At 41.5% G+C, this 26,315-nt stretch overlaps 2 protein-coding genes across 8 annotated transcripts in view; one reads left to right on the forward strand and one right to left on the reverse strand.

The window, feature by feature from the left end:
* LOC309362024 (uncharacterized protein) overlaps window positions 1-17,487 on the reverse strand; it is a 37,074-nt gene extending 19,587 nt beyond the window's left edge. Inside the window, exons 1-4 of one of the 2 annotated variants that reach the window (XM_081897505.1) lie at window positions 17,366-17,487; window positions 15,798-15,994; window positions 9,474-9,629; window positions 8,091-8,235 (exon numbers count right to left, since the gene is read on the reverse strand). In XM_081897505.1, the coding sequence (XP_081753631.1) occupies window positions 8,091-8,115 (25 nt within the window). In that variant the 5' untranslated portion in view covers window positions 8,116-8,235; window positions 9,474-9,629; window positions 15,798-15,994; window positions 17,366-17,487. Of the gene's footprint in view, window positions 1-8,090; window positions 8,236-9,473; window positions 9,630-15,797; window positions 15,995-17,337 lie in introns of both variants that reach the window. The other variant, XR_014164719.1, reaches the window with a different exon arrangement.
* The window catches only part of ACSL4 (acyl-CoA synthetase long chain family member 4), an 87,485-nt gene that overhangs the window by 13,364 nt on the left and 47,806 nt on the right, over window positions 1-26,315 (forward strand). For 3 of the 6 annotated variants that reach the window (XM_081897394.1, XM_081897397.1, XM_081897398.1), the window contains exon 1: window positions 17,628-17,783. The exons of 2 other annotated variants lie outside the window; for them this stretch is intronic. The gene's annotated coding sequence lies outside the window, so the exon portion shown is untranslated. Of the gene's footprint in view, window positions 1-17,627; window positions 17,784-21,129; window positions 21,172-26,315 lie in introns of those variants that run through there. One more of the 6 variants, XM_081897396.1, reaches the window with a different exon arrangement.

Consider the following 26,315-nt stretch of genomic DNA (forward strand, 5'->3'; position numbering starts at 1 on the left):
CACTCATCTCGCTTTATTGGCCGAGGGAGCCAGCGTACAGCTTCTGGGTCATGTGGCCAGCATGACTAAGCCACTTCTGGCCAACCAGAGCAGCGCACGGAAACACTGTTTACCTTCCCACCAGAGCGGTACCTATTTATCTACTTGCACTTTGACGTGTTTTTGAACTGCTAGGTTGGCAGGAGCTGGGACCAAGCAATGGGAGCTCACCCCATTGCAGGGATTCAAACCACCGACCTTCCAATCGGCAAGCCCTAGGCTCTGTGGTTTAGACCACAGCGCCACCTGCATCCCTACCTTTACTGTAGCCAACCAAAAATGTCACATGATAGTATGCAAGCTTTCAAGTTCTCTAGAACTCTTCATTAGGCTAGCATACCACCTAAAACTAATATCCAGCTTTGCACATCTAAAAACTGCATCATTTCCTGTGTTTTCTTCCTATCAAGGAAGAATAACAATTAGAGTTTTATATTCTAGAGATGTGGAATTGGCCATGGTATGAAATTTGAAAACTGTGTAGCACCTAACAGAGCCCACTTTAAATGTCTGCTACCTCCTCCCACATGCCATATTAATGCTCTTACCAGATGCAGACTCTACTCACCTGTAAAACCAGTAAGTCCAGGGTCTAAGGTTACCTAGCTGCACCCCTGAGCACAGGACAGGCTAGGAAGTGCAAATGAACACAACAAAACAGATTATTATCCTTCAGCAAAATTATGATGGTGGTGATTCAAAGCCTCAGGAAATAATTGTTGACATGAGAATGGGGTTGTTACAAGTGTGTGCCTACTTTCACCTGGGAAGCGTTGGAGGGGTGGGTTGTTTTTTTGGGGGTGGTAGGCTTCCCGCCCTTCTAAAAAAGAGGACCCTCTCTTGGGCTAATGAAGGTTTATCTGAATTGTCAGCTCCAATGTCATCTTAGACCCCTCATTGTTTTCTCTTGTAGGATTAGCCAGCAATGCAACTTCTCATATGAATTGTCAAAGACAACACACACACTCATGGATTTCCTTCCATCAGTGGCACCACGTCACTGCAGCCATAGCAACCGCTTTCATCTTAAAGGCACAGGAATGCGTAATGCTCCAGTTGCATGAATTCAAGGCAGCCGCTTTGTTAGCCTTCCTCAACAAGACAATGAATGATAGATTATTATGTCCCGTCTGGGAAGCGGTGGGGGAGAAACTCTCCTCTGGGATGGTAGTGCTGACTCAAGGATAATTTATTTCACTGAGGGAGGGTGGTACGAATCTCTTGGTAAGAAGAGAACAAGAGCAGCACAATTTGTGCCTCCCAGCCTGCATATTTTTCTTGTCCGCAGCAACAAGAACCAACTGTTCAGAAATATGCTGCCGTCACCAATATGGAAATAGATTGTCTGATAAGGAGCTACTGAAATAAACTTGCTTTGTAAAGACAATGGAAGCGACAAGTACCTGAATGAGAGGCTTTCACTGATTTTTTTGTAATTCTTCTAAAATACTGAAGAAATGACCTTTAATTCATAGTTGTCCTACTATTGTATTTTTGTATTTTTATTCATTTTTATCCCTTGTGGCTTTAAATTATGACAAATACAATGAATTTCAACATGACAAAAAATAATGCAAGTGTTGTGGAGTGTTTTGTTCCTAGCTGGCTGTCCGGAACTCTGCTCTGTTCCAGGATATTCCGTTCTATTAACCCTCGTCCTTGGAGGTTTCGTGCCAACTCCTCCAGCATTCCATGGCCACTGGGCATGCTCGGTCTTCATTGAAGGGATTTCACACATGAGTTCCCCTCCCCCCTAGGTTTTTTGGTACTTCTGCAAACCCTGAGGTTTACCTAAGTCTGCTGCTACCTCCCTCTTGATATTCTTGATATCCTCTTAATAGACATTCTATTAAGGAGTAGAATATCTTTATCATTACTAAATATACAGCTCTTTATATTCTGAACTGAAGGCAAAGTTTATTCTTGTTGCTGAGGAATACTGTTCCTAGCAAACCCAAGATCATTGGATAGAATAACGTTTTTAACTGTAGCTGCTTTTAGAATGTTTTTAACTCAATTGTTCCCAGCATGTTTTAACTGTTCCACAGTGTATTCCTTCGGGAGGAAAAGAAGGTCAATCAATAAAATCATCCAGTCAATAAAATAAGCTGTGTTACATATCTAAGCAGGCTCAATAATAAAAGATCTCTGAAGGAAAGGATGCCAAGGCACAAGATTGCCAGTGTATCAGACTTATCATCAGAGGTCCCTCTCCAGATGCTTCTGCCTTCAGAGATTAGATCAATGAAGGTTGGGAAGAGGCACTCTAGGGTTATGCAAAGACCACAGAGAGGCATTGTCTCCCCTGGAAACTTGCCTGCCACCTACAATTTTTGGTGGCAAGGGAAGACGTTTTTTGTGATAGGGATGGAACAAACATTCAGAGCAAATGTGTTCACAAATGCAATCACTTCTGCTCAAATTATAAAGAGTCAGAATGGCGCAGCCCATCTCAAGCATCGATTTTGATCATCTGAGTCCACCATTCTCCACTGCTGAGTTCCCCATCCATGCCTCCCAAGAGGGCAAAGAACCCAGCTTAGGAGACAGAACCAGGATAACAGAGGGATTCATTGAAGATGGGTTGAAGCCTGTAAAGTGGGATCTTATCATGGACATGTGTGCGTGTGCGTGCATGCCCACAAAAAAATATAACAAAGCATTCCCAAAAGTCAAAATATGGACCACTTTGTACTAGGAATAAGTACAAGGACATTTAGTATAACTGTCACTTTAATTACTTTAAACACGAAGTAGTGGTTATCTGCTGAATAAAGTGTGCCTTTCATTCCGCGCAACTGTACAGACCGTGTATTGTTCCTTCAGGCTAAGGTAAAATAGACAAGAGAGTATGTTTGGTCTGCCTATAAGGAACAACCTGCTGAGAAACATCCTAAAAACTTAATAAAAGAGCTTCACAGGGCACAAAAATAATAAAAGAAAAATACTCCTATGGCTATTTTCTGATAAATCCAATGGGTGAAACAGGTATAGGCTTAGATTTCAATTGTGAATTAGAGGCCAATTTATACATGATGGATGGGGTGGCAGCAGGAAAGAAAAGTACAGAAATGTCTAAGAAACCTTGGCTAATAAGCAGGGATGGTGCATGGAAGCTATGATGCAGCAACATATGGAGGGCCACTGGTTCTGATAGTGGCCTAACATGTTCCTAATACTCTCATCAAAGAAGTGGCACATACCTGGGTGGTGGCTAGCTATGTACTTAAAGATGCCACAAATAAAGGTCCTAAGTGTGAGCTTGCGTCATATTTTGCATCCAACAGAGTGTGCACTGTTCCCTGTGCTTGGGTGTGGGTGTGCCTCTAGTCTTTTGAACCAGGGATCAGGCAAGAACACAGCACACAAGAGGCTGATAAAAGGCTAGGTCTGTCTTTATGCAATTTGCAGGCCTTTCTGCTGTTGCTGTCCATGCCTCTGATGACTATACATACCTTAGGACAGGGATGGGGAATCTGCGGCCCTGGAGATGTTTTTGGACTACAGCTCCCACCATCACCAGCTGAGGCTGATGGAAGTTATAATCCAACTGCCTTGGGAGGGTCTTAAACTCCTCATCCTTGCTTTAAGCATCAAAACTCAGCAATGTAATCTTAAGTGACTTTTTAAAAAACTACTTTGTGACTGAAGGTGAGTGAAAAAGGAAGAAGGAAGAAGAGTTTGGGTTTGATATCCCACTTTATCACTACCCAAAGGAGTCTCAGTCATTCTCTTTTCCCTTCCTCCGCACAACAAACACTCTGTGAGGTGAGTCAGGCTGAGAGACTTCAAAGAAGCGTGACTAGCCCAAGGTCACCCAGCAGCTGCATGTGGAGGGGCGGGGAATCGAACCCGGTTCACTAGATTACGAGTCCACAGCACTTAACCACTATACCACACTGGCTGTGACCGTGATGGTTATAACCTGGAAGAGTGGGGTGGGAACACTACATTTCTCTTCTGCCACTGCTGAGTAGAAGCCTAAGAAGGTGGAAGGTCCAGAAAGTTACTGACCAAAACGAAAAGACTCAGTTCACGAAGTTTAGCAGCTACAATACTGTGATGACGGAGGTGTAAAGTACTTATGCTGCACAGCTGCAGTGTGGATAACATCAGCCTGCATCCATTATGGCTGACCCCAATGCAAAAACCCTTTTGTATAACTTGTACTGTGACAACTTCCTTCACCAAGTTGCCGCTCAGTGGAGGCAGATGGCAAGTACAATATGTCATGACTGTTGTTGAGGACAAGCAGGGATAAAGAGGGCAAGAAATGTCACAAGCTTGCACTTCCTATTGTCCCTACTTCTTGTCATGTCCAAAGCTGATATTTAGGAGTGGCCAGTGTGGTAGGACAGTGCTGCAGAGCTGCTGTCCTGGCACTGATGTCATTGCAATTTTCCTGAATGGTGTGGGGGGCAAGCAGACATCAGGCAAAAAGCTGAAAAGCGAGGTAAAATGTTTTACATACATAAATGAATAGAAATCCAGTGTAAGATACTATCAAACTAGAAAAGGAAGTGGGAGGAGGACATATCTCATGCACTAGCCATCAACTACCATGCAGGGTTAGTGCTACCAGTGCTTGACTTTGTGGAGTTTTGATAGTATTGTTTTTTGCCACATAGCTCTTGATAGCTGTTATAACACAAACTGATTCAGCATGATGGCCACTCAGGAAAGCCTTTACCTGGGAGCACTCATGTAGCTGAGTCCCATAAGGAGCTAAGAATACCTTGGCTCACAGGTACACCTAACAGAACCCACTACAGTATTGTTATTGTAGCTTCAAAGGAGCTTAGTCCCAAATACAATGGAACTCGGTGGGATTTATTTCTGAAGAAACATGCTTAGAATCTGGCTGCCTGCATATTGCTAAAGAGTTGTGCATTTTTAATCACAACAACTATGCATATGAGCGGTTTTTATCTGAGTTATTTTTATCTTAAAGAACATCTAGGTGTTAGCTTCACACACATTTCTATCACAAAAGAATGCACGTGCATTCAAATTCTCTCACCATCTTATTCCGACAGAGCTGCCATGGTGAATGGATAACAATGCTATATGGGTGAAATACCATGAACTCCATAGCTCCTGACCTTTGTTACAATTGGCAAGAAACTAAGAGATGTAATAGATCAAAGTCTGAATTGAATCATTAATTACAACATGTTAGACAAGCAGAAACCTGCCAGTTGTGCTCTCATTGTTTTAGGAGTAAAAAATAAAAATGCCTTTTTAGTTAGTCAGGTGACAACCAAAGGGGGGGGGGGGGAAACAGAGCCGGATTGAGATGCCCAGACTTGCAAATCAATAAACAGACATAGGCAGGTTATGAAACATCCTCTTGAGTTGACTCATGATATTAATCTGCCTAGTGCAACAAAAAGCAAAAAAACCAGAAAAAAAATGCATTTCTGTTTTGCTTGTCTCTCACCTATTACTGGTGGGTCAATTCCTGAAAAAGATTTAAGAGTAGGAGGGGCAGGAAAACAAGGGAGGTGCTGGTCTGAAGTTTCATAACCTGAATCCAGTATTTCAATTAGGCACCATTGGTTGTCAGAAAAGTATTCACTATCACCAAAATAATATAAGGCATCGGGATAGCACTTTCCAGAAGGTGGGCTATGGAGATTCTTTAAATGAGAGATTCTTTGACTTTACTTCATGCTCACAATTGCACAAATAACCATAATTAGTTGCAGGATGCATATTCTGTCAGGTCAGCCTGGATACTCATCAAATATGTGGATGATACTAAGCTGGGAGGGGCATAAGAGCCAACTTCAGTGGGCCATGGGTGCTTGGGCACCCACAAAGTCAATGAGCAAAGCCGGAGAGAGGCAGTCAACCAGCCTCTGCGGCACAGCCCCCGAGAATCAGTTCAGTTCCACCCTCCGCAGCCAGCGAGTCACCCTTTTCTGGGTGGGGCTCAGACATGAAGGTAGAGTCTCTCTACCTCCAAGTCTGAGCCCCTTCCAACGGAAAAGGATACCTCTCTGGTCATGGAGAGGAGATGGAAGAGTCACCATCAGCCGCAACACAGATGTGTGACATCACATGCACACACCTGCACATAGTGCGAATGATGTCACATGCACAACATGCAATGTTGCACTGCATTTTTGGAGGAGCCCCTCCTCCCCCAACATGATGTGATGTTGCATGTCTTGTGTGTGACATCACACACATTATGTGCAGGTGTGTGTATGTGAAGTCACACATCCGTGTTATGGCGGCGGGCCCCCACAATCCTGAGGGCGAGATTCCAACCCTGGGGAGGGGTAACTAATGCAGCAGAAGACAGAATCGGGATTCAAGATGACCTTAACAGATTGGAAAACTGGCCCTAAACTAACAAAATGAATTTCAATAAGGACAAATGTAAGGTTCTGCACTTAGGCAGGAAGAACCAGATTACTACGCAGATAACTTCTGTCTCAGGATGTTAGATGACTGGGCAACTTGGTTTTCAACAGAAGTGGATTTAGGGGAGCATGACCTGCCTGGTGGTACTGTGCCTGGATGGTCATCTGTCTTGAATGCTTTAGTTAAGATTCCTTCATTGCAGGGGGTTGGACTAGATGACTCACAGGGTACCTTCCAACTCTACAAGTTTATGATTCTTCTGAGAAGTAGTTCACTTGCAAAACCAAGTCATTAGCTTTAGCTAGAAATCTATGTTGATATAAAAGATGATGAAATGTATTTAAAGAATTTGCTGGCATGCTCTTGCTGCCTTCTTTGCTGCTCTCGGTCACTGGTTATGTGACATGCTGTAGACATCTAGAGCAAGGCAAGTCTTTAACACATGCTTTGGCAGCCCAGTGTGACATATCTGTTGCTAGTTATTCATTCCTACTAGGCCGAAGGTTAATGCTGGTCACTGGCATCTCATGGCTTAAAACTGGTGTTTGCTGTTATATACAAGCATATTACAAAGCTGCACTTCCACTGCAGATATGTGTTTTGCTGGCTATTTATAATGCACCATGATTGTAAGCATATAAGCACACAGAGATGGTACTCATGCCAAATCAGAAGTCAAAAATAGACTTCAAGGGTATGTGACGGCAAAACTGCTGTACGGCAATTGATGGAACTACAATTTCTCAGTTTCTGTTCTTGTATGAATAATTTAACTTATCACCATATGGTTATGAAGTAAGTCAAGGATATATTTCTAAAAGGTAACATCAGTGGACAGAAGACCTTCTGGATCTATTTGTCTGGGTTTTGTTGGTCACAGCCTGATCTTTTTTAAGTTTTCAGAATAAAATAAAATTCAGAATAAAATGTTTCTACAAAACAACATTTCTATACGACATGCAGTCCCTGATGCTTCTGCTTCTCCTAAAGCCATATCAGACCCAAACATCTCCACAGTTTCCCCGAGGCATAGGTGAGTTAGTCAGTATCAGCAAAACAACTACTTTTGCAGCCCCTCCAAAGGCTTGCCATACATCAAGGAAATTCCTGATGTGCCCTGACATGTCCAGCAGAAACGGTTTGTTCCCCAAAAAAGTATCCAGAGCTGTTTTTAAGGGTTGAACCCACGTCACGACAGAGCTAGTGGGGGGAAAGGTACCATTTTCAACAGAGAAGTGGACAGGAGAGGTGTTTCAGTCTCCTCCTGCCTTCCATTTCACCCCACAATAATCTATTTAATCACTAGCCAATTTTCTCTGTGATACAGCAGCATGTGCCTGAATATTTTGATGGCACAGAAACCAGCTGTGGTGATAGTGTTGCAGAAGAAAAGCAGTAGCCTGCAATGACTTGTATTCAAACCAGGAATCGGGTCTAAAAGATGTAGACATGTTGCAGAGTAAAAATAAACTGAGTATATCCGGGCATGTACTTTTCAACCATCACTGAGTGAACTCAACCATACATTATAGAAGTATATCCAGACTGAATGCCACAGCATTGGCATAGGCAACAGGACAAGGATATGACTTTTAAAATTAAGCTTGGATCTCACATACAAGCATAGGGTTATGATCCTATTGACCAGTTAGCTATTGTGTAAAAACAAGTGCCCTGACCTGTTAGATAAGGCGAAGGGTCCATCTACTCCAGCACTGCTTGTGGACATCCAGCCAGCTTTTGTGATATTCATAAGCAAAGTCGGAAGGCATCAGTACTCCCCCACCAGGTGCCTTCTAACAAGTATCCAGAGGTACGCCGAACCTGAAAATTACATTTAAGCTATCATGGAAAATAAGAGTTTTAGGCATACACTCCATAAATTTATCTAAACCCCTTTAAAATCATCTTTGCCATGGCCATCATGGCCACTACACTGGGTCTGAAGTACTAAACGTTTTGTATCACTAACTGTCTAAAGTGGCCAAATCATTATTCCTGTGGACATGTAAGCCTACTCTCTTTTGCTACCTTTCCATTCTGGAGAGTTTTGCAGAACTTGAAAGCTTACATAGTCTTTGGTAAACACACACAAGAGGTAGTTATGCTGGCCTGTAAAGAGGGGGGGGGGTGGAATCCAAAATCCACATTAGGGCAATACCATTATTAGTCTAACTAAAATGTTACAAAATAGTGTGCAGGCGTTTCCCAGAACACTTCAATAGGCTAGATAGTAAACAAAGAGGAAGTAGGAGAAGAAGAAAAAAATGGACCAGCAAAGCCAACAAATCTACATCAGGTTAGAAAGTTAGATTTGTTAAATTTATAGAGATCACTTCTCCCTACAAAAAAACCCCAAATCATGTACAAAGTAAAAATACAATAAAAATGACACAAGCATGCTAAAAAACATAGAGTAAAATATCATAAATGGGTTAATCCCCATCACAGCCACCCACCCACCCATTCTAAGATGAAATAAAAACAGGACAAACATTTAGAGTCTTAAGATGGAGTGTGGAAGGAGACAGCAGATTGAAATTAGGGCCTGCTAGGAACTTTGTGGGTTTCAGGTTTCATCCATTAATAATAGAAATGATGGCCAATAATAGAAATGGGAAAATTAAAATGGCAGTATGTTAAAGGCACTAGAAATCCTTATGGCTTATTTTTTGGGTCTGCAATGTTTCATAATTATTATTTTTTGCATAATTCATTATAAATCTGAAAAGTGCATGCTTCACTCAGGGGCAGATTAGGATTGGGTGAGCAGTACACACACACTGGGCAATGAGCCGAAGGGACACATCGTCTCTAAGGCCAGTAATGTTGATTGCCTTTGATTTAATTGTGTTCCCTTAGACAAAGAAGATAACAAAAAGAGCTGCTTGGAAAAGCAGACATGATGCTACAAATTTACCTAGGTTTTAGGCAACTATACAGTAATGAAATGGGCCTATATGCTGGTCTGCTGGACAAGTAGGGTTAATTGTTCCTCCAATGTCACTTTCCGATATAAATCTCCCTTCCCGTCTTTAACTGATATGTATTGAAGTTCTCACCCCGGCCACCAGGAGTATCGTGCAAATAGTTTTCACTCAGGTCCACGTCAGATATTTTAGGCGGGAAACCCTGGGTTGTTGTTGCTACAATGCTGACAGCCGGCTGCCTATAAAAGCAGGCCGGCTGAGCTGTTTGCTGTTCAGTTCTGTTCTGGCCTCTGAATAAACAAGAGCTGTTTGAAGAATCACTGTGTCGTCTGATATGTTCACCCACAACTTAACATTAACTATTCTGTGCCTATATGGAAATGTTTTCTCCAAAGCGGGTTCTCTTTCATAGAGAGCACGTGTTGTGGTGGGAGTAACTATGACTTCCCCTGTCATGGGGAAGTGTAGTGATAAAGCAGGATATCAAATCCAAACTACTCTTCTTCTTCTTCTTCTTCTTCTTCTTCTTCTTCTTCTTCTTCTTCTTGTCATGGGGGCGTCTGCTTTAGAGCGGGGGCCCGAAAGAATTTTACTATTTGGCTGATTGGCTGGTGCCATTTGGGTTTTGCCTACTGCATAGCAAATCATCACAACTTGTAAGGTTGTGGTTAGGCATTGGTTAATTTTTGGTTGGTGGAGGGGATGTGGTTGGCTGTGCCTGCTCCTCCAAAGCTGCTTCTGCAAGGGAATTCCGTTAAAGGAATCCAGGGGCTCGCCATGCTTTTGTCCGAATCCCTGGCAAAGGGCCAGGGCCACACAAGAGCCCCCGGGAGCATTTGGGGAAAGGTGAGAGCCTGACACCCAGCTTTATTCTCTCCCCACGGGTGTGGTTGTCAGTTCTGTTCCTACCCCCAAGTGGGAACAGACAGTCGCTAACCAATGCCTAAGCAACCACTCACATACTGTAATTCAATAAAGTTGTGGCCAAAATTATGCCAAAAACCAAAACCAAAATGATGTGTGAACTGTGTTTTATTTGGGGGTGTCTTGGGGGTCCTCGACACTCAATGGGACAAACAGCAGCTTGTTTATGTTCGTGTGCACACAATTTAGATTGAGCAAACAGTATGAGGGGAAGGATCATATCTCGTTTTAGTGTTGCAGACTAGATCCAATTTGGGATCTGAATCCAAAAAACATTGGGGAATATGATCACAGATTTCCTGTAGTTTAGCTATTTTGGCCCTCAGAAAGCAGTAAGAAGTCTTACTGTTCAATTAACAATACAGTGGTACCTCGGGTTACAGACGCTTCAGGTTACAGACTCCACTAACCCAGAAATAGTACCTCGGGTTAAGAACTTTGCTTCAGGATGAGAACAGAAATCGTGCGGCGGCAGCAGGAGGCCCCATTAGCTAAAGTGGTACTTCAGGTTAAGAACAGTTTCAGGTAAAGAGCAGACCTCCAGAACAAATTAAGTTCTTAACCCGAGGTACCACTGTACAATTCACCTTTCCACTTAAGGCCATGGAAATGACCCACTGTCTTATAAAGGCTGGATTGCTTCTTTAGTTAACAAAGAGGTTCTGAAGAACACATTACAGATATGTGTGGCATAATTTCTTTATCCTGAGTCAGTTCTAGCATGGTACTGTGTACTCTGCTGGGCAGAGGCTATTCAAGTTTCAGGAAAATGTATTTTCCAGCCTTTTTACCAGAGACTACTCTTAGAAGAAGAAGAAATCGGTTCCCTTCAAATGTTTTGTACTACAGCTCCTATTATCCTGTAACAATAGCCATATTTGTTGGAGCTGACAGAAGTTGTAGTCAAAAATATCTAGAGAGCACCAGGCTGAGGAAGGCTGAGCTAGGAGTTAAACCTGGTACTACATGCACAAGTTGTCCGCTTGTTGTTGTTTTTTTAGTGCACTTGTATGACAGAACAGCAAATGAAACAAAGGTGTATTTACAAACTATTCACAAAAAGGGCTCATCCACACTTCCACTTGTCCCATGATTTCTGGACACAGGACAAAGGAAGAACCTTTTGGACCCGTGCCTAGAAATTACAGGGCAAATGGAAATGCGAATGAACCAAAAGAGGGAGAAAAGTTTGTGCAGCAAAAAAAGCAGAATGCCATTGAATACCAGCTGCTTGGAAGTGCAATGGGAAGAGTGTTTTTGTGCTCAGATCCTGCTTGCAGGCCTGACATAAGCATCCATTTGACCATAGTGATAACAGAATGCTGGACTAGACAGGCCCCTTTTTTTTAAAAAAATAATTTTTATTCATTTTTTAAACACATAATAAGAAACAAACAAAACACAAAACAAAAACATACAAAACATTTAAATCATAATCTTATTTTCATACACCTTCTTTCCTCTGACTTCCCCATACCTCCCTTTTGCTGCATCCTTATTTTGCAGTTCTTTAGCAACCCTTTAGTCCGTTTATCTATTAGTTCCCTTTCATTAAATTTCCTTAGACTTATTAGTTACAGCTGTAATTCTCTACTTCTTACCCCTTGACATCTTAACACTCCTCAATTTTACAACAATTTTAAAGATATATTTTAAATTTCTTCCAGTCCTCTTCCACTGTCTCTTTCCCCTGGTCGCGGATTCTGCCGGTCATCTCTGCCAATCCCATGAGGTCTGTCACCTTTGTCTGCCATTCTTCCAGAGTAGGTAGTTCTTGCATCTTCCAATACTTTGCCAGAAGAATTCTTGCTGCTGTGGTAGCGTACATAAAAAATGTCCTATCCTTCTTTGACACCAATTGGCCAACCATGCCCAGAAGAAAAGCCTCAGGTTTTTTAGGACTAGACAGGCCCTTGACATGATCCAGCAAGCCTGGTATGAAAAATCCAGTATCTGACAACAATATCCACTCATGCTAATAATATATGCAACCTTGTAAGCTAAGATTGCATTTCTATCTCACATGAAAGAATAAGGAAGGATTTAACTGGATGTTGACTACACATCCATCCGCTGTTGTAACAGAAAGGGGAGAGGAGGTAGAAAGTGCGGTTTTCATTCAAGGATTAGGCAGGGAACGTGCGCTTAAACCTTAGGAATCAATTAACAATTTTACCTTGGTATTCCCCAAAACAGTTCAAGGATTTGGCATACTCGTCCAAAACAATTAGAATCACATTCTGTTGATTTTAATGGACCTTCATTCGAATTTTGAATGAACCACTAATTTCCACTATAGCTTGCTGCAGTTTTTTGTTTTTTTTACTATGAAGTCAGAAAAGGAACTGTGACTGTTGTGATCTCAGATTGGATGAAATGGGGGTGGGGAGAGATTCCTCATCATCTGTGTGCTATATACAGCAGAAAAACAAAGCCTTGTTGACTGTGTTCTTCCTTTTCATTTGATAACATCTTGTACGTAACTTCAACCCCAAAGAATCAGTTCTGAAGTCCTACACCAAATATGGTCATGTCTTTAAACTGGAAGTTGAGGGGATGAAATCATGGGAAGAGTTCAAGTTTCAATTATTTGCATGCCAAACCAGTCTATTGAGCACACAATATTTCATAGCAGTGTGTACAAGGCCACTAATCCAGAATTTGAAAACGTCTATGGGAATAAATAAATACTTAGATTATTTTTTTTACAATGTGCATTTTAGCACAAAGATCTGTCCTAGCTGCATTTTTCTAGTTCCTCTTATATCAACACTTTAGTTTCCATTTCCCACTCTTTTCTCATGAGTCTCAAGTTACTGATTTTACGAAAGAGTTCAACCACCAATTTCATTAAGTGACTTCTCAAATGAAAGTTTAGCGTAAAAAATTAATCTTAAAGATGAGCAAAAGGGTTTATTTTTCCCTTTTTCTACACTTGATCTTAGCCAAAAGGCCGAGAAGCAATATTTTTCCCTTTTTCAATTTCACACATTTTAAAATAACCCACAAGGAAGTTTATTGTATGATTAAGCAGTGGATCTATATTTCTAAACTGCATTGAGCTGCAATTACAGTATACAAATAACAGACACCCGTGGACTTTGATTTAATAATGAGGAATCTGGATATTAAGCTAACAGATCTGATTTAAATGTCATTGAAACTGTCAATACATACCTGCCTCTCTCCGAGCTACAAATAGTAGGTGTTTAAAGCTGAAATCCAAACATACTTTCTAGGTCCGTGTTGGTGGGAAGAAGGAAGATTAGCATCTACTGGTAGATCTTCAGGTGACATCGATTTCCAATTGTCTAACAATAGAAACAACTGAAAAGCTTGCCTCCACATAATATTAGGTTGCTGAAAATGTATGCTTGGGGGGAAACCCGAAGTGATTTTTTTCTCTGAAAGTATTTGTAAGCTTGGTTCTGGTACTGATCTCAAATTCCTGGGCTGAGCATTTGTTCAGAAGCACTTTATTTCATAGCCATCTGGCTGAGCCACTATTTTGCATCTTGAAGTGGATGTCAGGGATAAACTTAAAAAGGCAAAAACCCCAACGTTAATCCTACAAGGCTAAGATCTGCTCACCCACTTTCTAGAGAATAGGCCCAACTGAGCAAAGTAAAACTTACTTCTGAGTAAACAAGAACAGGGTTGCACAGAAAAGCTGTTACCTTATTCAGTAGTCTAACTGTGCAGTTTCTGCTTCCTATGCAACCACCATATGCATTGCTGATCTGTATGAGTATCAACATTAATTGGTGTGTGCACTGACTGGCCGATATACATATTCTCTCTACTTGGGTACTGTGTTAATTACTTGCCTACCCTCCAATATTTCTCTGATGAAAATAGGGACATCCCATTCCATAATGATAATTTTACTATTTATACCCCACACATCTTATTGGGTTGTGCAAGCCATTCTGGGCAGCTTACAGCATATATAAAAACATAATAAAACATTAAACAAACCTTCCCTATACAGGATTGCCTTCAGATGGCTCGGGGGTTGGATAATTCCATACCCTCCAACATTTCTCCAATGAAAATAGGGATGTCCTAAGGAAAAGTAGGACATTCCAGGATCAAATCAGAAACTGGGACAGCTTTTCTAAATTAGGGACGTCTCTGGAAAATAGGGATACTTGGAGGGTCTGTACTTGGACAATGTATAAAGCATCTCTAATCAGTTCACATTCTCTGATACCCATTTGGTGATCATCCATTGTTAACTGAGAAAGATGCAAAGTCACTATGTGACACTATTTGTGTGGCTTCCCCATGTGAACATTCACTGCTACAGGTGCATTTGGTTAGTTAAGCTGTTTCTAATCCAGCTGAGTCCCCATTTCTGATGCCTGATTCAGTACCAGAGCCAAGTCTATATCCTTTTACATACACAAATTCCAGTTTTTCACCCAAACATGCTTTGGGGTGGGGGGGCAGGGATAGCTGTTGCATTCTTTTTTCTACAGTGGGTAAATAGAACTATAGAAAAACAGGAAGGGTGATCCTTGAGCTTCTTGCAAGAAAAAGGTGTGATATAAATGCAATAAATGAAAACATGAGGGATTCGGCACAGGGGACTGCTGTGGGGAGAAATGGGTGGGAAACTTTCCTTCACTGAACCTACTTAATAGTGAAATCCTATACATGTCTAGCCAGAAGTAAGCCACACCAAATTAGACTGGCCTTTTCCCAATGAAAATGAATACCAGATTGCGGTCCAAGTAAATATATCTTATGATCCAAGATTCTGTGTTTCCATCATAATTTTGAATAACATAATTTTGTTTAATAGTTTGAGATTTTACACTAGTTTATCATGGTTTTCAAGAAATTATTGGTTGTGGCGACATCAAGTTTACATGATTTTATTGTGTTTTGTGTTGGTATCCCTCTTTCTCAAGAGACAGTGAGTGAGCCTCTGGAGGTGAAGTCAAACTGTTGCGTTAGCAGCACCAAAGTGAACCTCCCCAGGGCACATGCCTGAACAGGGTGAATGGAGTCCTAGGCTGAGTGGCTGGGGAAACCCAGCCAGATGGGAATGGTATCAATAATAAAATTATTATTATTATTATTATTATTATTATTATTATTATTATTATTATTATTGGCTGCCTCCTTCTCAGCCTCGGTGATGTAGTCCAAAGGAATGAATAGCAATACAGTTGGCACTAGCTTGGCTGCAGGAGTTGACAGAAGGAGGCATACAAAGTGCCATCCAACCATCTTAGGGACTCCACTCTAGATTTGTGTAGGGTTTACTCCTTAGCATTTTCTTCTTCCAAAGATATCCCACAAAGCAGAGGAGGTTTAGGGTCAAAGTTTTCATTCTTCTAGATGGACTACCTTCCCAGGTTGATAAGCCCCATCTGCCCCTCACTTCTCTCTACAGCACATGCAGAAACCTCCTTGACCATTGGCCCTCTATTGGTTTTGTCTGCTCAATCTTCTAGAGTCTGTCTTCTCATTCAGGGGAAGTCACTAACTTATGAGGGTTTGAGACCAATCAGCTACCCTCACCTGGTTTAGCTGGCCAGTTGAAGCAATTTCCTGGGGGGTGCCATGTGTCCTCTTTTTCCAGGACACACTCTTTTTCAGGGGTAAAATTTGAGACAAATCGCATTTATTTCCTTTGAATGGCCGTCATAGCATCATCTTTTTTACTCTTCAAAATATGGCAACCACACTGGGGTGTGACCGCAGTCGCATGCTGACAGCTTCTAGGAGCCACAGGTGAGAGTTGAGTGCAGGGTAGGGATCAAAAGAGGGCAATTTACCCCAGAGAGAGCATGATGTATTCCCCACCAGAGCTACTACTCCTCCCCTAACACCCCATACACCCTACAATTTTATTGTACTGTTACATTGTTCATAGTACTGCTAATGGATTTAACTCACATGATTATCCAGTTAGATTTCACTTAATTTTCTTGTGCTCTTAATTTAACTGGGGGTCATGAAGTAATTTTCTTGAATATTTCATTGTGTCCTTAAATTAATTTAACTGGGGGAAGCCACTGTTTGATTTGTCCTTTTATGATGATTTTTTTGTGTACCAAAATTATCATTGTTGCTGTTAATGAACAATTACAATTTTGCTCCAGCCACTCTGGCTGGCTCCCAGCAAAATATTTAAAAAACCATAAACCGTTAAACATTAAAAACTTTCCTTTACACATTCTGCCTTCAGATGTCTTCTAAAAGTCAGTTATTTATCTACTTGATATATGATGGGAGGGCATTCCACAGAGCAGGCCCCACTATCAAGAAGGCCCTTGGCTTGGTTCCAAGTAACTTCACTTCTCCCAATGAGCAAACCGCCGGAAAGGCCTTGGAGTTGGATCTCAATGTCCAGGCTGAATGATGGGTGGAATCACTCCTTCAGATATACAAGGCCAAGGGCATTTAGGGCTTCAATTGTCAGCACCAACACTTTGAATGATTCATGGAAATGTACTGGGAGCCAACATAGGTCTTTTAGGATTGGTGTTATATGGTCCTGGTGGCCACACCTAGACACCAGTCTAGCAGCTGCATTATGGAGTAATTGTAGTACAGGTATTCATGTCACCTTCAAAGGTAGCCCCATGTAGAAGCTCACTGCAGCAGTCAAAGCGGGAGATAACCAAGGCATGTACCATTCTAGCGAGCAAGCTCACAAACTTGTTTTGATTTTCCTCTTCCCTCCCTGTCCCTTTTTCCTTGTGTGCAGTGTACTTTTTCTTTATTGTTGTTGTTGTTACCCTGAGGGTAGGGACTGCTCTGTTTTAACTGACTATGTATGCTGCTCTGGCAGCCTTTCTGACTACTTTAGAGTGGGGCACAAATGTTCATACACACATACAGAAAGATATTTTGAATGAAGGGCTGTATAGAAATTTAATAAATATACCTATGAGAGACATTTATATGTCTGATCTGTTATACGTTGGCGGTCAAAAAACCAAAACCAACAACCCATATCGAGAGAATAGCTTGAATTCCTGTCAGACCTCGCGCTCGTCCACCGCCACCTCTGAAGAGAACATCGCCACCTCTCTGGGCGAGGCTCTCTTCCTACCTCGCCCGCCTCCAGCCCATCACTTCACCCTCCAGCCGCCTGAGCAGCCGACGCTGTCGACGAAGACGACAACACCGTCACGGCCGGCTCCGCTGTCACCACCACCAAACCTCCCACCCACTTTCTCTCTCTTTCGCTCGCGCCCTCCCTTCCTCCTTTCTCTGAGGCTGCCCTTCGCATCAATCAGCGGAGCGAGGCTTCGGATTGGTCCACGCGCCGGGGCACACACCCACTCCTCCCCCTCAATTCCCCTCCCCCGTGTTACCTCAGCCGGTTCTGCCCCCGCCTCCTCTCCCGTGGTCTTGCTTCGCTTTCTTTCCCCCCTCAGCCATTTTAAACAGCGTGAGGCGGGCAGCGGACCGGCTTCAGTTGCGGGAGAGGAGAGATTCGGTTACGGCAGCCGGGGACAGGAAAGAGTTCTCGCTCGTTCCCCGCCCCACATCACGGTAAGATTCGCCTGGCGGCGCCCCGCTTCTTAAGGGGGGGGGGGGAGGAGATCGCTTCCCGCCCATTTTTATTTGGGAGAGATTATTCACCTGCCCACCCTATATATAGGGTACATATATATGTGCCGGAAAGGAGTCGCCTCTGCCTTTCGCCGCATGAGGTGAGTGATGCTGCGTGGCCCTTACGAAAGACAGTTTGCTTCCTTCCCCCCAGCCGTCGCGAAAGGGGATGAAAGCTCTTTCCCCGGTCGGGTAGAAGCAGGAAGCGGGGATCTCACTTCACCTTTTCTTTCAAAGCTGGCTTTCGGGTCGCTTTCCTCTGACCTCGCCTTTATTAACACGCCACCTGCGTTGCCCAGCTTCCCTTTTCTCTGAGCCACCCATTTCCCCCTCAGCCTCACTGACCCCCTCCCCTCCCCTCAGTGGTAGATCAATCAGCTCAAGGCCATCCGATTAATCGGCAGGGGTAGGAACCCCTACTCAGGTGGCGCTACTTTTGCCTAGACAGGTGTACATCCTCAAAGCCGCTTGCCGATAGGATGTAGGGGTGTGTGTATGGAAACCTCTTTGTGAATTTGCATGGCTGTGATGCAGCCTAGAAAAGTAAGGATTGCATTCCTCCTCCTCACACTTTTGCTTCTGGCCATACCGCTATATTCCCAAATGGTTGTCCATGAGAAGAAATGTGGTTTTCTGGCAGGGAAAGGGCATACTGCTTTCCTCCTTAAGCCAGGGTTTCTTTAATCAAATGAGAGCCCTAAAATTTGTGTTTGTATGTTTAATGTTAATCCATTCAACAGGATTTATATTCTGCTTCGGCATCAAAACTTCAAATATATGTTGTTATTAATGCCATTTTTGTTTGCCTGTTGACCTTCTGAATGTTGTTTTTTAAAATCAATAAAAAATACAATAACATCAATAAAACATTACAGAAACTCAGTATACATGGGGCCCTCACACTTGAGTCGTGTGTGTGTGTAACACATACATTTTATACACATTTCATAGATTAATCAGGTCAGTTAAAATTCATACAAATACTCAACTAGTAGTGCAATCTTCTATATGTCTGCTTATTGAGTTCAGGGGTGCTTACTTTTGGTAGGTGGGTAGAGGATTCCAGTACAGTGCGTACCTCAGGTTACGAACACCTCAGGTTACAGACTCTGCTCACCTGGAAGTAGTACCTCGGGTTCAGTACCTCTCCCCAGGACGAGAACAGAAATCGCACCATGGTGGCAGCGGAAGACCCCATTAGCTAAAGTGGTACCTCAGGTTAAGAACGGTTTCAGGTTAAGAACAGACCTCCGGAACGAATTAAGTTCGTAACCAGAGGTACCACTGTATTTGGTTTCCATGCAGTACAATTCTGAGTTAACTGGCAGTGTAAAATTGCTGCCTTTGCTGTTTATATGTATGAGTTTTGACTGATTTAGGCTAAATTTTTCTCCCAATTACTGTACCTAGGAGTCTACACTACTGAACTGAGAGGGTCTTATTTCTAAATAGGCATGTATGGATTGTGCTACAAATTAATATCTTATATCTACATATAATTGCTTATGAGGAAAAAACAATGGTTTATCTTTCTTTTCTTATTTAGATGATGCATTCGTGGGCTGCAATAGGTATCCCAGAATAGGTCTTCTGTTTTCTCTTGCACAGGATAAAATTTTTCTTCAGGGAGAACTTCTAGAGGGGTTGCCATGGTAGTCTGTTATAGCAAAAACAACAGGGTCTTCAGGTAAATTGAAGATGACCAGATCTATTGTGGCATAAGTTTCCATAGTTGATGAAAGCTTATGTGACAATATATGTGTGTGTCATTATGATGCCACAAGACAAGAGGGTGTTGCTAATTAGAGTGCTTGTTTTTAAAATGTTTAATAAATCTGATTGTGGAAGCACCTTTTAGCCAATCAGAATGCTTTGTGCAGTACAATCCTCTCTGCATGTTTACTCAGAAATAAATCCCACTTTGTTCATGTATGTTTAGGGGTTGCATGTAAGTATGTTTCAGGTTACAGCCTTGGCTAATGTAATCACTTAATTGACTAAGGGTGCAGTCCTAAGATCTTGCAGCTGAGGAAGTCTCTGTACTTGATGCCTGTGTAGAGCAGATGTTCATCCTGAAAATGAAGCATGTTGAAGGAGGTATTGAATGTATCATACCCCCTTGTTCCCTAACATGCCTCCAAAAAGGCCTAAAACTGTGTTAGTTAGCCCTGGAGCGGGTGTATTTAGTCCTCCTATTAGTGTCAAGATGAGGAAATAAAACGGAGAAGGGGAGGGCGTGTAACAGAAGGTAAAAAGGTAAAGGACTCCTGGACAGTTAAGTCCAGTCAAATTTGAGTATGTGGTGTGGCGCACATCTCTGCTTTCAGGCCGAGGGAGTTGCTATTTTTCTTCAGACAGCTTATTGGATCATGTGGTCATATAACAGAACAGGAAGGTTAGGAGAGCCTGGCTCTGCTCTTCCTTTGCACAACGGCTTTGTAGAGTAGGCCAGCGGTGTCTTAACTATCAGGTAATTGCTGCCATTGCACCTGCCAATTATTTCTTTCAGCTCCCAGGCATGGTGAATTTTGAGAAAACGAAGCAATTGCTTTCAGAGGGATCCTGAGGTAGTACACTCTGCACTTCAGTCAGTACCCAACTTATCTGACTCCCAGGGAACAAAGAAGTCTGTTTTTATCTACCCCCACACTTTCACCCAGTAGAATACGCTCAGTGGTTACGCATGTAGGAGATTTATAGAATTCTTGAGGTTGGTGTAAACACAATTTGGAATCCAGAAAGCAGGCTTCTGGTCTCATGAGTAACACACCATAGGTCGTCTGTTGCAGTGGTTTTGATTATTGATAATGGACCCTGACATGAGGGACTAGTAGTCTGGCATGGAAAGGACAAAGGGCTGCATATCACAGCCTATTTTTAAGGGCTCTCGCACCCAGGTTGGATTGAGTGATGGTATTTTTTAGTATACAGGTTAGATTTGGCGGGTAACTAGTGTGATACTTTGTCAGGAGATAGTGAGATGGCATAAACCCCAGAGGAAGGCAAAGGTTATTGCTTGTGAAAATCAACACTAGATTTTTGTATCTTCCTGCCAGTCAAAACATTCTGTGCGTTGTGGATTCAGGAGTTGGTGATGATGGACTCATCTGTGAGCTCACTTTCTTTCTGTTGCATCAGAAAGGATGGGTTGTGTGGATGTGGGTGAGGTTGTTTATGGGGTTGTCATAGGATTTTTCACTTTCAGCAGCACAAATACTTGTATCAACGGTATGCAGCACTTAAGTTCTCAGAAGGGAGATAAATTGCTGCTATATTATTTTTTAATTGCCTCTTTTGTATATTGTTTGTCACATTAGGCTACATTTAGGTAAGGAGACTTAGCCACAACATAATTTCTTATATATCTATTCATCTGTAAACGGACTGAGTTCAATGGAATTTACTTCCAGACAAGAGTGCAATCCTGGGTACACTTAATGCTTGGGAGTACAGCCCATTGAAGACAAAGGGGCTTAACCACAAGTAGACATTCATAAATTTGTGTGTAATATATTTATGAATAACACCAATTTATATATGTTTTATTATGAATTTGAAGAATTATAACTAACATGGGATATATTTGCAACATTAGGATTGTAATCTGGTTTAAAAGCAATTTAGCTTGTATGGGACAATCTAATTCTTATCGCTGTCTTGGTCAGTGAAATGAATCCCAGGCTATTTGGTAACCTAAGTTGAGAAATTATTTGATACCATGTGTTTTCCCTAGCTAAACTATGCAGATCTTTCATTTTTTGGAAATTGGTAATCATGCTATGATGATCACTTTATATTTATGGACTTTCGAGGAAAGCAAAGTTGGACAACACTGTTAGGAAAGTGGGAGATGTAGAAGCAGAAGAGTAGGAGAGAAAGAAAAGCAGAAATGAAGATTTAGATGACAGTATAAGAGAACAAAAAAATAGAAGGAGAGGAATAGGAAGGGACGACATAGGTGTGTGGTTCTGAAAAAGTATCACAGTGGAGTATGAGCAGTGTTAGAAGCAGATATAATTATTATTTTTTGCCAAATGGTGCCTTAAATCTAGGTTACAGGCTCACAAACTGAATGTTTAGGCGCCTTTTTTTTTTTTTACAAGATTACAAAGCTGAAAATGAATTGTGTATATTTTCAGTTCCATCTAAAATCTGACACATGCCATAGCACAGCAGCAAAAAAACCGCTACTGTGCACCAGCCAGCCAGATGGTAGAGATGTCAGGCACCATCTTGGCACCCAGGCATCTTTACTTGGTAGCAAGTGGCCAATAGCCAGCTGAAAAGGGGCTAATTTTGAACGCTGAGTATGAGGTGGTCACCTGGGATGACGTTCATGTGGACAACACTGAAAAGAAGTGTAGAATTGGCAGAGAAGTGGGGAGGAAAGCATCTGTAAAGTTGATGAAGTGTGGCCAAATAGGGATTGGATCCTGAAAGTTGGAGAAGCATATGCATGCCGATCAGGGCTAGTGGCTCAGATTTCAAGATGTAATCTGAGGCAGCTTATTTCAAGGTATTCCAGATAGCCTTCTTATCTGTAATGGGGTGCTGCAGTGGTAGGGTGAATATATGTGGGCCCATGTTATTTAAGAATATTTTTGTTAATATTAGAGAGATCTATAGAATAGGCTTAACAAAACTCAGCAGCAGATGTTTGTTTCATATTTATTTTACTTATAGAATTTCTTACCCACTCTTCAGCATAAGGTCCCAGGGCAGGTTACAGCTACATAGCATGCAATTATAAAAACAGATAAAACTGTTAAATTTATATTATTCTGTTCCATTTGGAGCAGTTTTACTTTTGTAATTCTAACAGTTTGCAAGAGGTGGGTCTTGCAAAGAAACAAAAGCAAACCCTTAATTGTCAGTATGTGTTGTGTAGCCATTGTGAGAAATGCACTTTGACTTGCATAGCATTTGGAATGTTGCCTTTATTAGGGCCTCAGGTACGGGTGTATGTGTAGGTATATGTGGCTTATCACTGCATATGTTCATCACTGTTGCTACACTCTGCTGTAATTGTCATTTCACTTCCTCCTGTCTGCCACTTTTTTTAGTTCTAGCATTACCAAATGTTTATATTTTGTTGCTTTTGAGAAAGAGATGTTATATTTATTGTCAGTAATGTACTTTAAAGAGTTATATTCTGGATTACAAACAACCCTGTGAGCTGATTCTGGCCTTTGTCCAGCCAGAGTATCTCCTTCCCAGGAGCTGAATGAGAAGTAAGCAGTTCTTTGTGATTCTTTCCCTGAATCAGTAGCATCTTTCTGGCTTCAGACCAGATGGTTTCCTTTGGTCATTGGTTTTCAGTAGCATAATCTCCTCCCTCTCACGCCCCCTTTGTAGACGCAGCTCAGGAGGCTGGGCTCAGGATGTGGCCTGATGCTGATGTAACAAGGGAGGGGGGAGGCAGAAAGAGAGAAAGAAAACCAAGAAAATGTGATTCACTGCTTAGCAGCTTCCAAGGTTGCATATTACATCTTGTCTATTATGATAAGAGTGGACACTAAAGTGTTATCTTCCGCTTGAGGTAAAAGGCTACATCAGCTATGTTTTGTGTTCTCATATGAACTAATTGATGCATGTGGCTTTCCTTGGTTGGGTAAAAAGTAAGCTTTCTATTTAGTATATACAGTATATATTGGGAAAGCAGTCACTGATAAGGCAGCAATTAGCCAATTTGTAGATATAAAGCCATTATTTGAACACCACAGGGTTTAATAGCATTGTCTCATGCAGTACTGAAGAGCAGGACATTATATATTTTTTACCTTTCACACTATCACTCTTTTGTCATCTTCCAAAATAGGCACGTTAGTATAAGGATATGAAGCTTTGTTATGTCCCAACATAGAGGGATGACAGCAGGATATAAATAGTCAGTTAACTTGTATTCATCAGTGCTACATTCCTAATTGTTTTAGGCTGCAGACATAGCCAGTTGTGCTTTCCCTTTCCAGCTATTCATATAAAAATGCAGTTTTGTGGCTTGGGTAACTAGAAAAATGAATATTGTGATCACAGTATTTTTCTTTTTGGTGGGTGTTCATAAAACAAACAGGTCCATTGCTGCTAAATATGATCAAACATTATCTCTGGCCAAAAGGTTTGTAATACAGTGGTACCTTGGCTTACATATGCTTCAGGTTACAGACTCCGCTAACCCAGAAATAGTACCTCGGGTTAAGAACTTTGCTTCAGGATGAGAACAGAAATTGTGCTACGGCGGCAGCAGGAGGCCCCATTAGCTAAAATAAGAACAGTTTCAGGTTAAGAACGGACCTCCGGAATGAATTAAGTACTTAACCCGAAGTACCAGTGTAGAAGAATGGCAATTAAAACAGCCTTTGTGGTCATCTTTATTTGAAAACTGTCTATCAGACATAATACTGTTTATTTGTACTCTTATGCAATCTATACAACTTTCCCATACTTAATTGTTGATTGAAACCTTAATGGGGATGCTTTCATTGTTATCAATGGACTGTTGTATTGACTTCTCATTTGTATCACCCCCAAATCTAAGAAAAAACTATTGAATGACAAAAATATTAATTACAAAACAGTGTAAGCTATCAAACACTAAAATAGTGTTACTTATTATTGAAGAACAGCAATCTTAATTAAATGTATTTGGAATCATGATATATATATTTGGCTGAATAGACAAAGAAAATAGAAGCATTTGCTCTTGGTTTGAGCAGGTTAATATGTAATGTAATGTAATATGTAATGTAACAGCTCTTGCCAACCTAGCAGTTTGAAAGCATCCCACCACAAGTAGATAAATAGGTACTGCTGTGGTGGGAAGGTAAATGGTGTTTGTGTGTGCTCTGACTTCCGTCACTGTTCTGTTGCACCAGAAGTGGTTTAGTCGTGCTAGCCACATGACCCGGAAAGCTGTCTGCGGACAAATGCTGGCTCCCTCGGCCTGAAAACAGAGATGAGCACTACACCCCATAGTCAAATTCAACTGGACTTAACTGTGCAGGGATCCTTTACCTTTACCTTTTATCTATGTAATGTGATTATATATTATTACCAGGAGGCGGGGTGCAGAAGGCAACCAACTCTTGTTGCAGGAGAACATGCAGAAGAGAACCTTTTAACAAAATTAAAGCTGTTTAAAACTGAAATTTTATACATGAGACCTGCGAGTATAGGGCGGTATGCAGCAACAGTAGCAGCGGCAGCAGCAGCAGCAACAACAACATCATGGTGTCATCTCAAAATTAAGGCTCACTGAGTTTTGTGGAGTTTGCTCCCATATAAGCGGGAGCAGCTTAAATGGCTGAAGTATTTGTTTAGTTTTTCATGTTATATTTGTTTATTTTTGACGTAGGATTTTGTTTCTAGTGTGACTGGCTTTACATGGAAAGGAAATTTGAGCATAGGAGTCACTTCCTACAAGGGTACTGGATTAACAATAGCTTCATAATGTCCATGTATTTTAAATGGTGGAGGTGATTTGCTTTTGAGTAGTCATAACTACCGTATTTTTTGCTCTATAAAACTCACTTTTTCCCTCCTAAAAAGTAAGGGGAAATGTGTGTGCGTCTTATGGGGCGAATGCAGGCTGCGCAGCTATCACAGAAGCCAGAACAGCAAGAGGGATTGCTGCTTTCAGTGCGCAGCGATCCCTTTTGCTGTTCTGGCTTCTGAGATTCAGAATATTTTTTTTCTTGTTTTCCTTCTCCAAAAACTAGGTGCGTCTTGTGGTCTGCATCTTAATAGAGCGAAAAATATGGTATTTTGTAGTTGTACAAGCATTATGCTTCCTAGAATGGTTGTAGTGACTAGCCCTCCTCCTTTTCTCGGACATGCTGATTCTGCTAACGTGAAATATGCAAACACCAATACTTATCTGACCAGATTGTTTTTCCCCTTGCCTTTTTTGAATCCTAGTCATTCACATCTCTAGACCATAAGCATGACAGGGCAGAGTCTTAAAGAATGTTTAAAGAACACGTAGATATTCAGTTATATGATTGTTCAAGGAAGGATGCGCACTTAATATTCTCATGTGCAGTTTCTCTGGGAAAGGATTTAAATAAATGGAAAAGTAGATAAGTAACGTTTTATAGAAGTCTTGCTTTCTAGAGCTCTTTTTGCAAACATAATTTTTTATTGATTTTTAAACCATAACAAACAAAAATAAAAATATTTACATCTTGTTATCACAAATTTCTTTCTTTAAGACTTCCTTCAGCTTCCCCACAAATCATCCGTGCCCTTATTTAAAAAGTTTACGCAAATCCTGGTTTATATTGACATTATTTTCTCTTTTCTTCCTTTTCTCTTTAGACAATATTCCTACTTTTTCACAGAGCCTTTTTAAACCCAACTAGCCTTATCTGACATTCACTTATGTTACCCAGATATTCCACAAATTTCCCCCAGTCATCAATGAACCTTTGGTCTTTTATATATCTAATTTTCCCCGTCAATCTATCCATCTCCGCG

The sequence above is a fragment of the Podarcis melisellensis genome (genome assembly GCF_964234715.1).
Source record: "Podarcis melisellensis genome assembly, chromosome: Z".
Lineage (NCBI taxonomy): Eukaryota > Metazoa > Chordata > Lepidosauria > Squamata > Lacertidae > Podarcis > Podarcis melisellensis.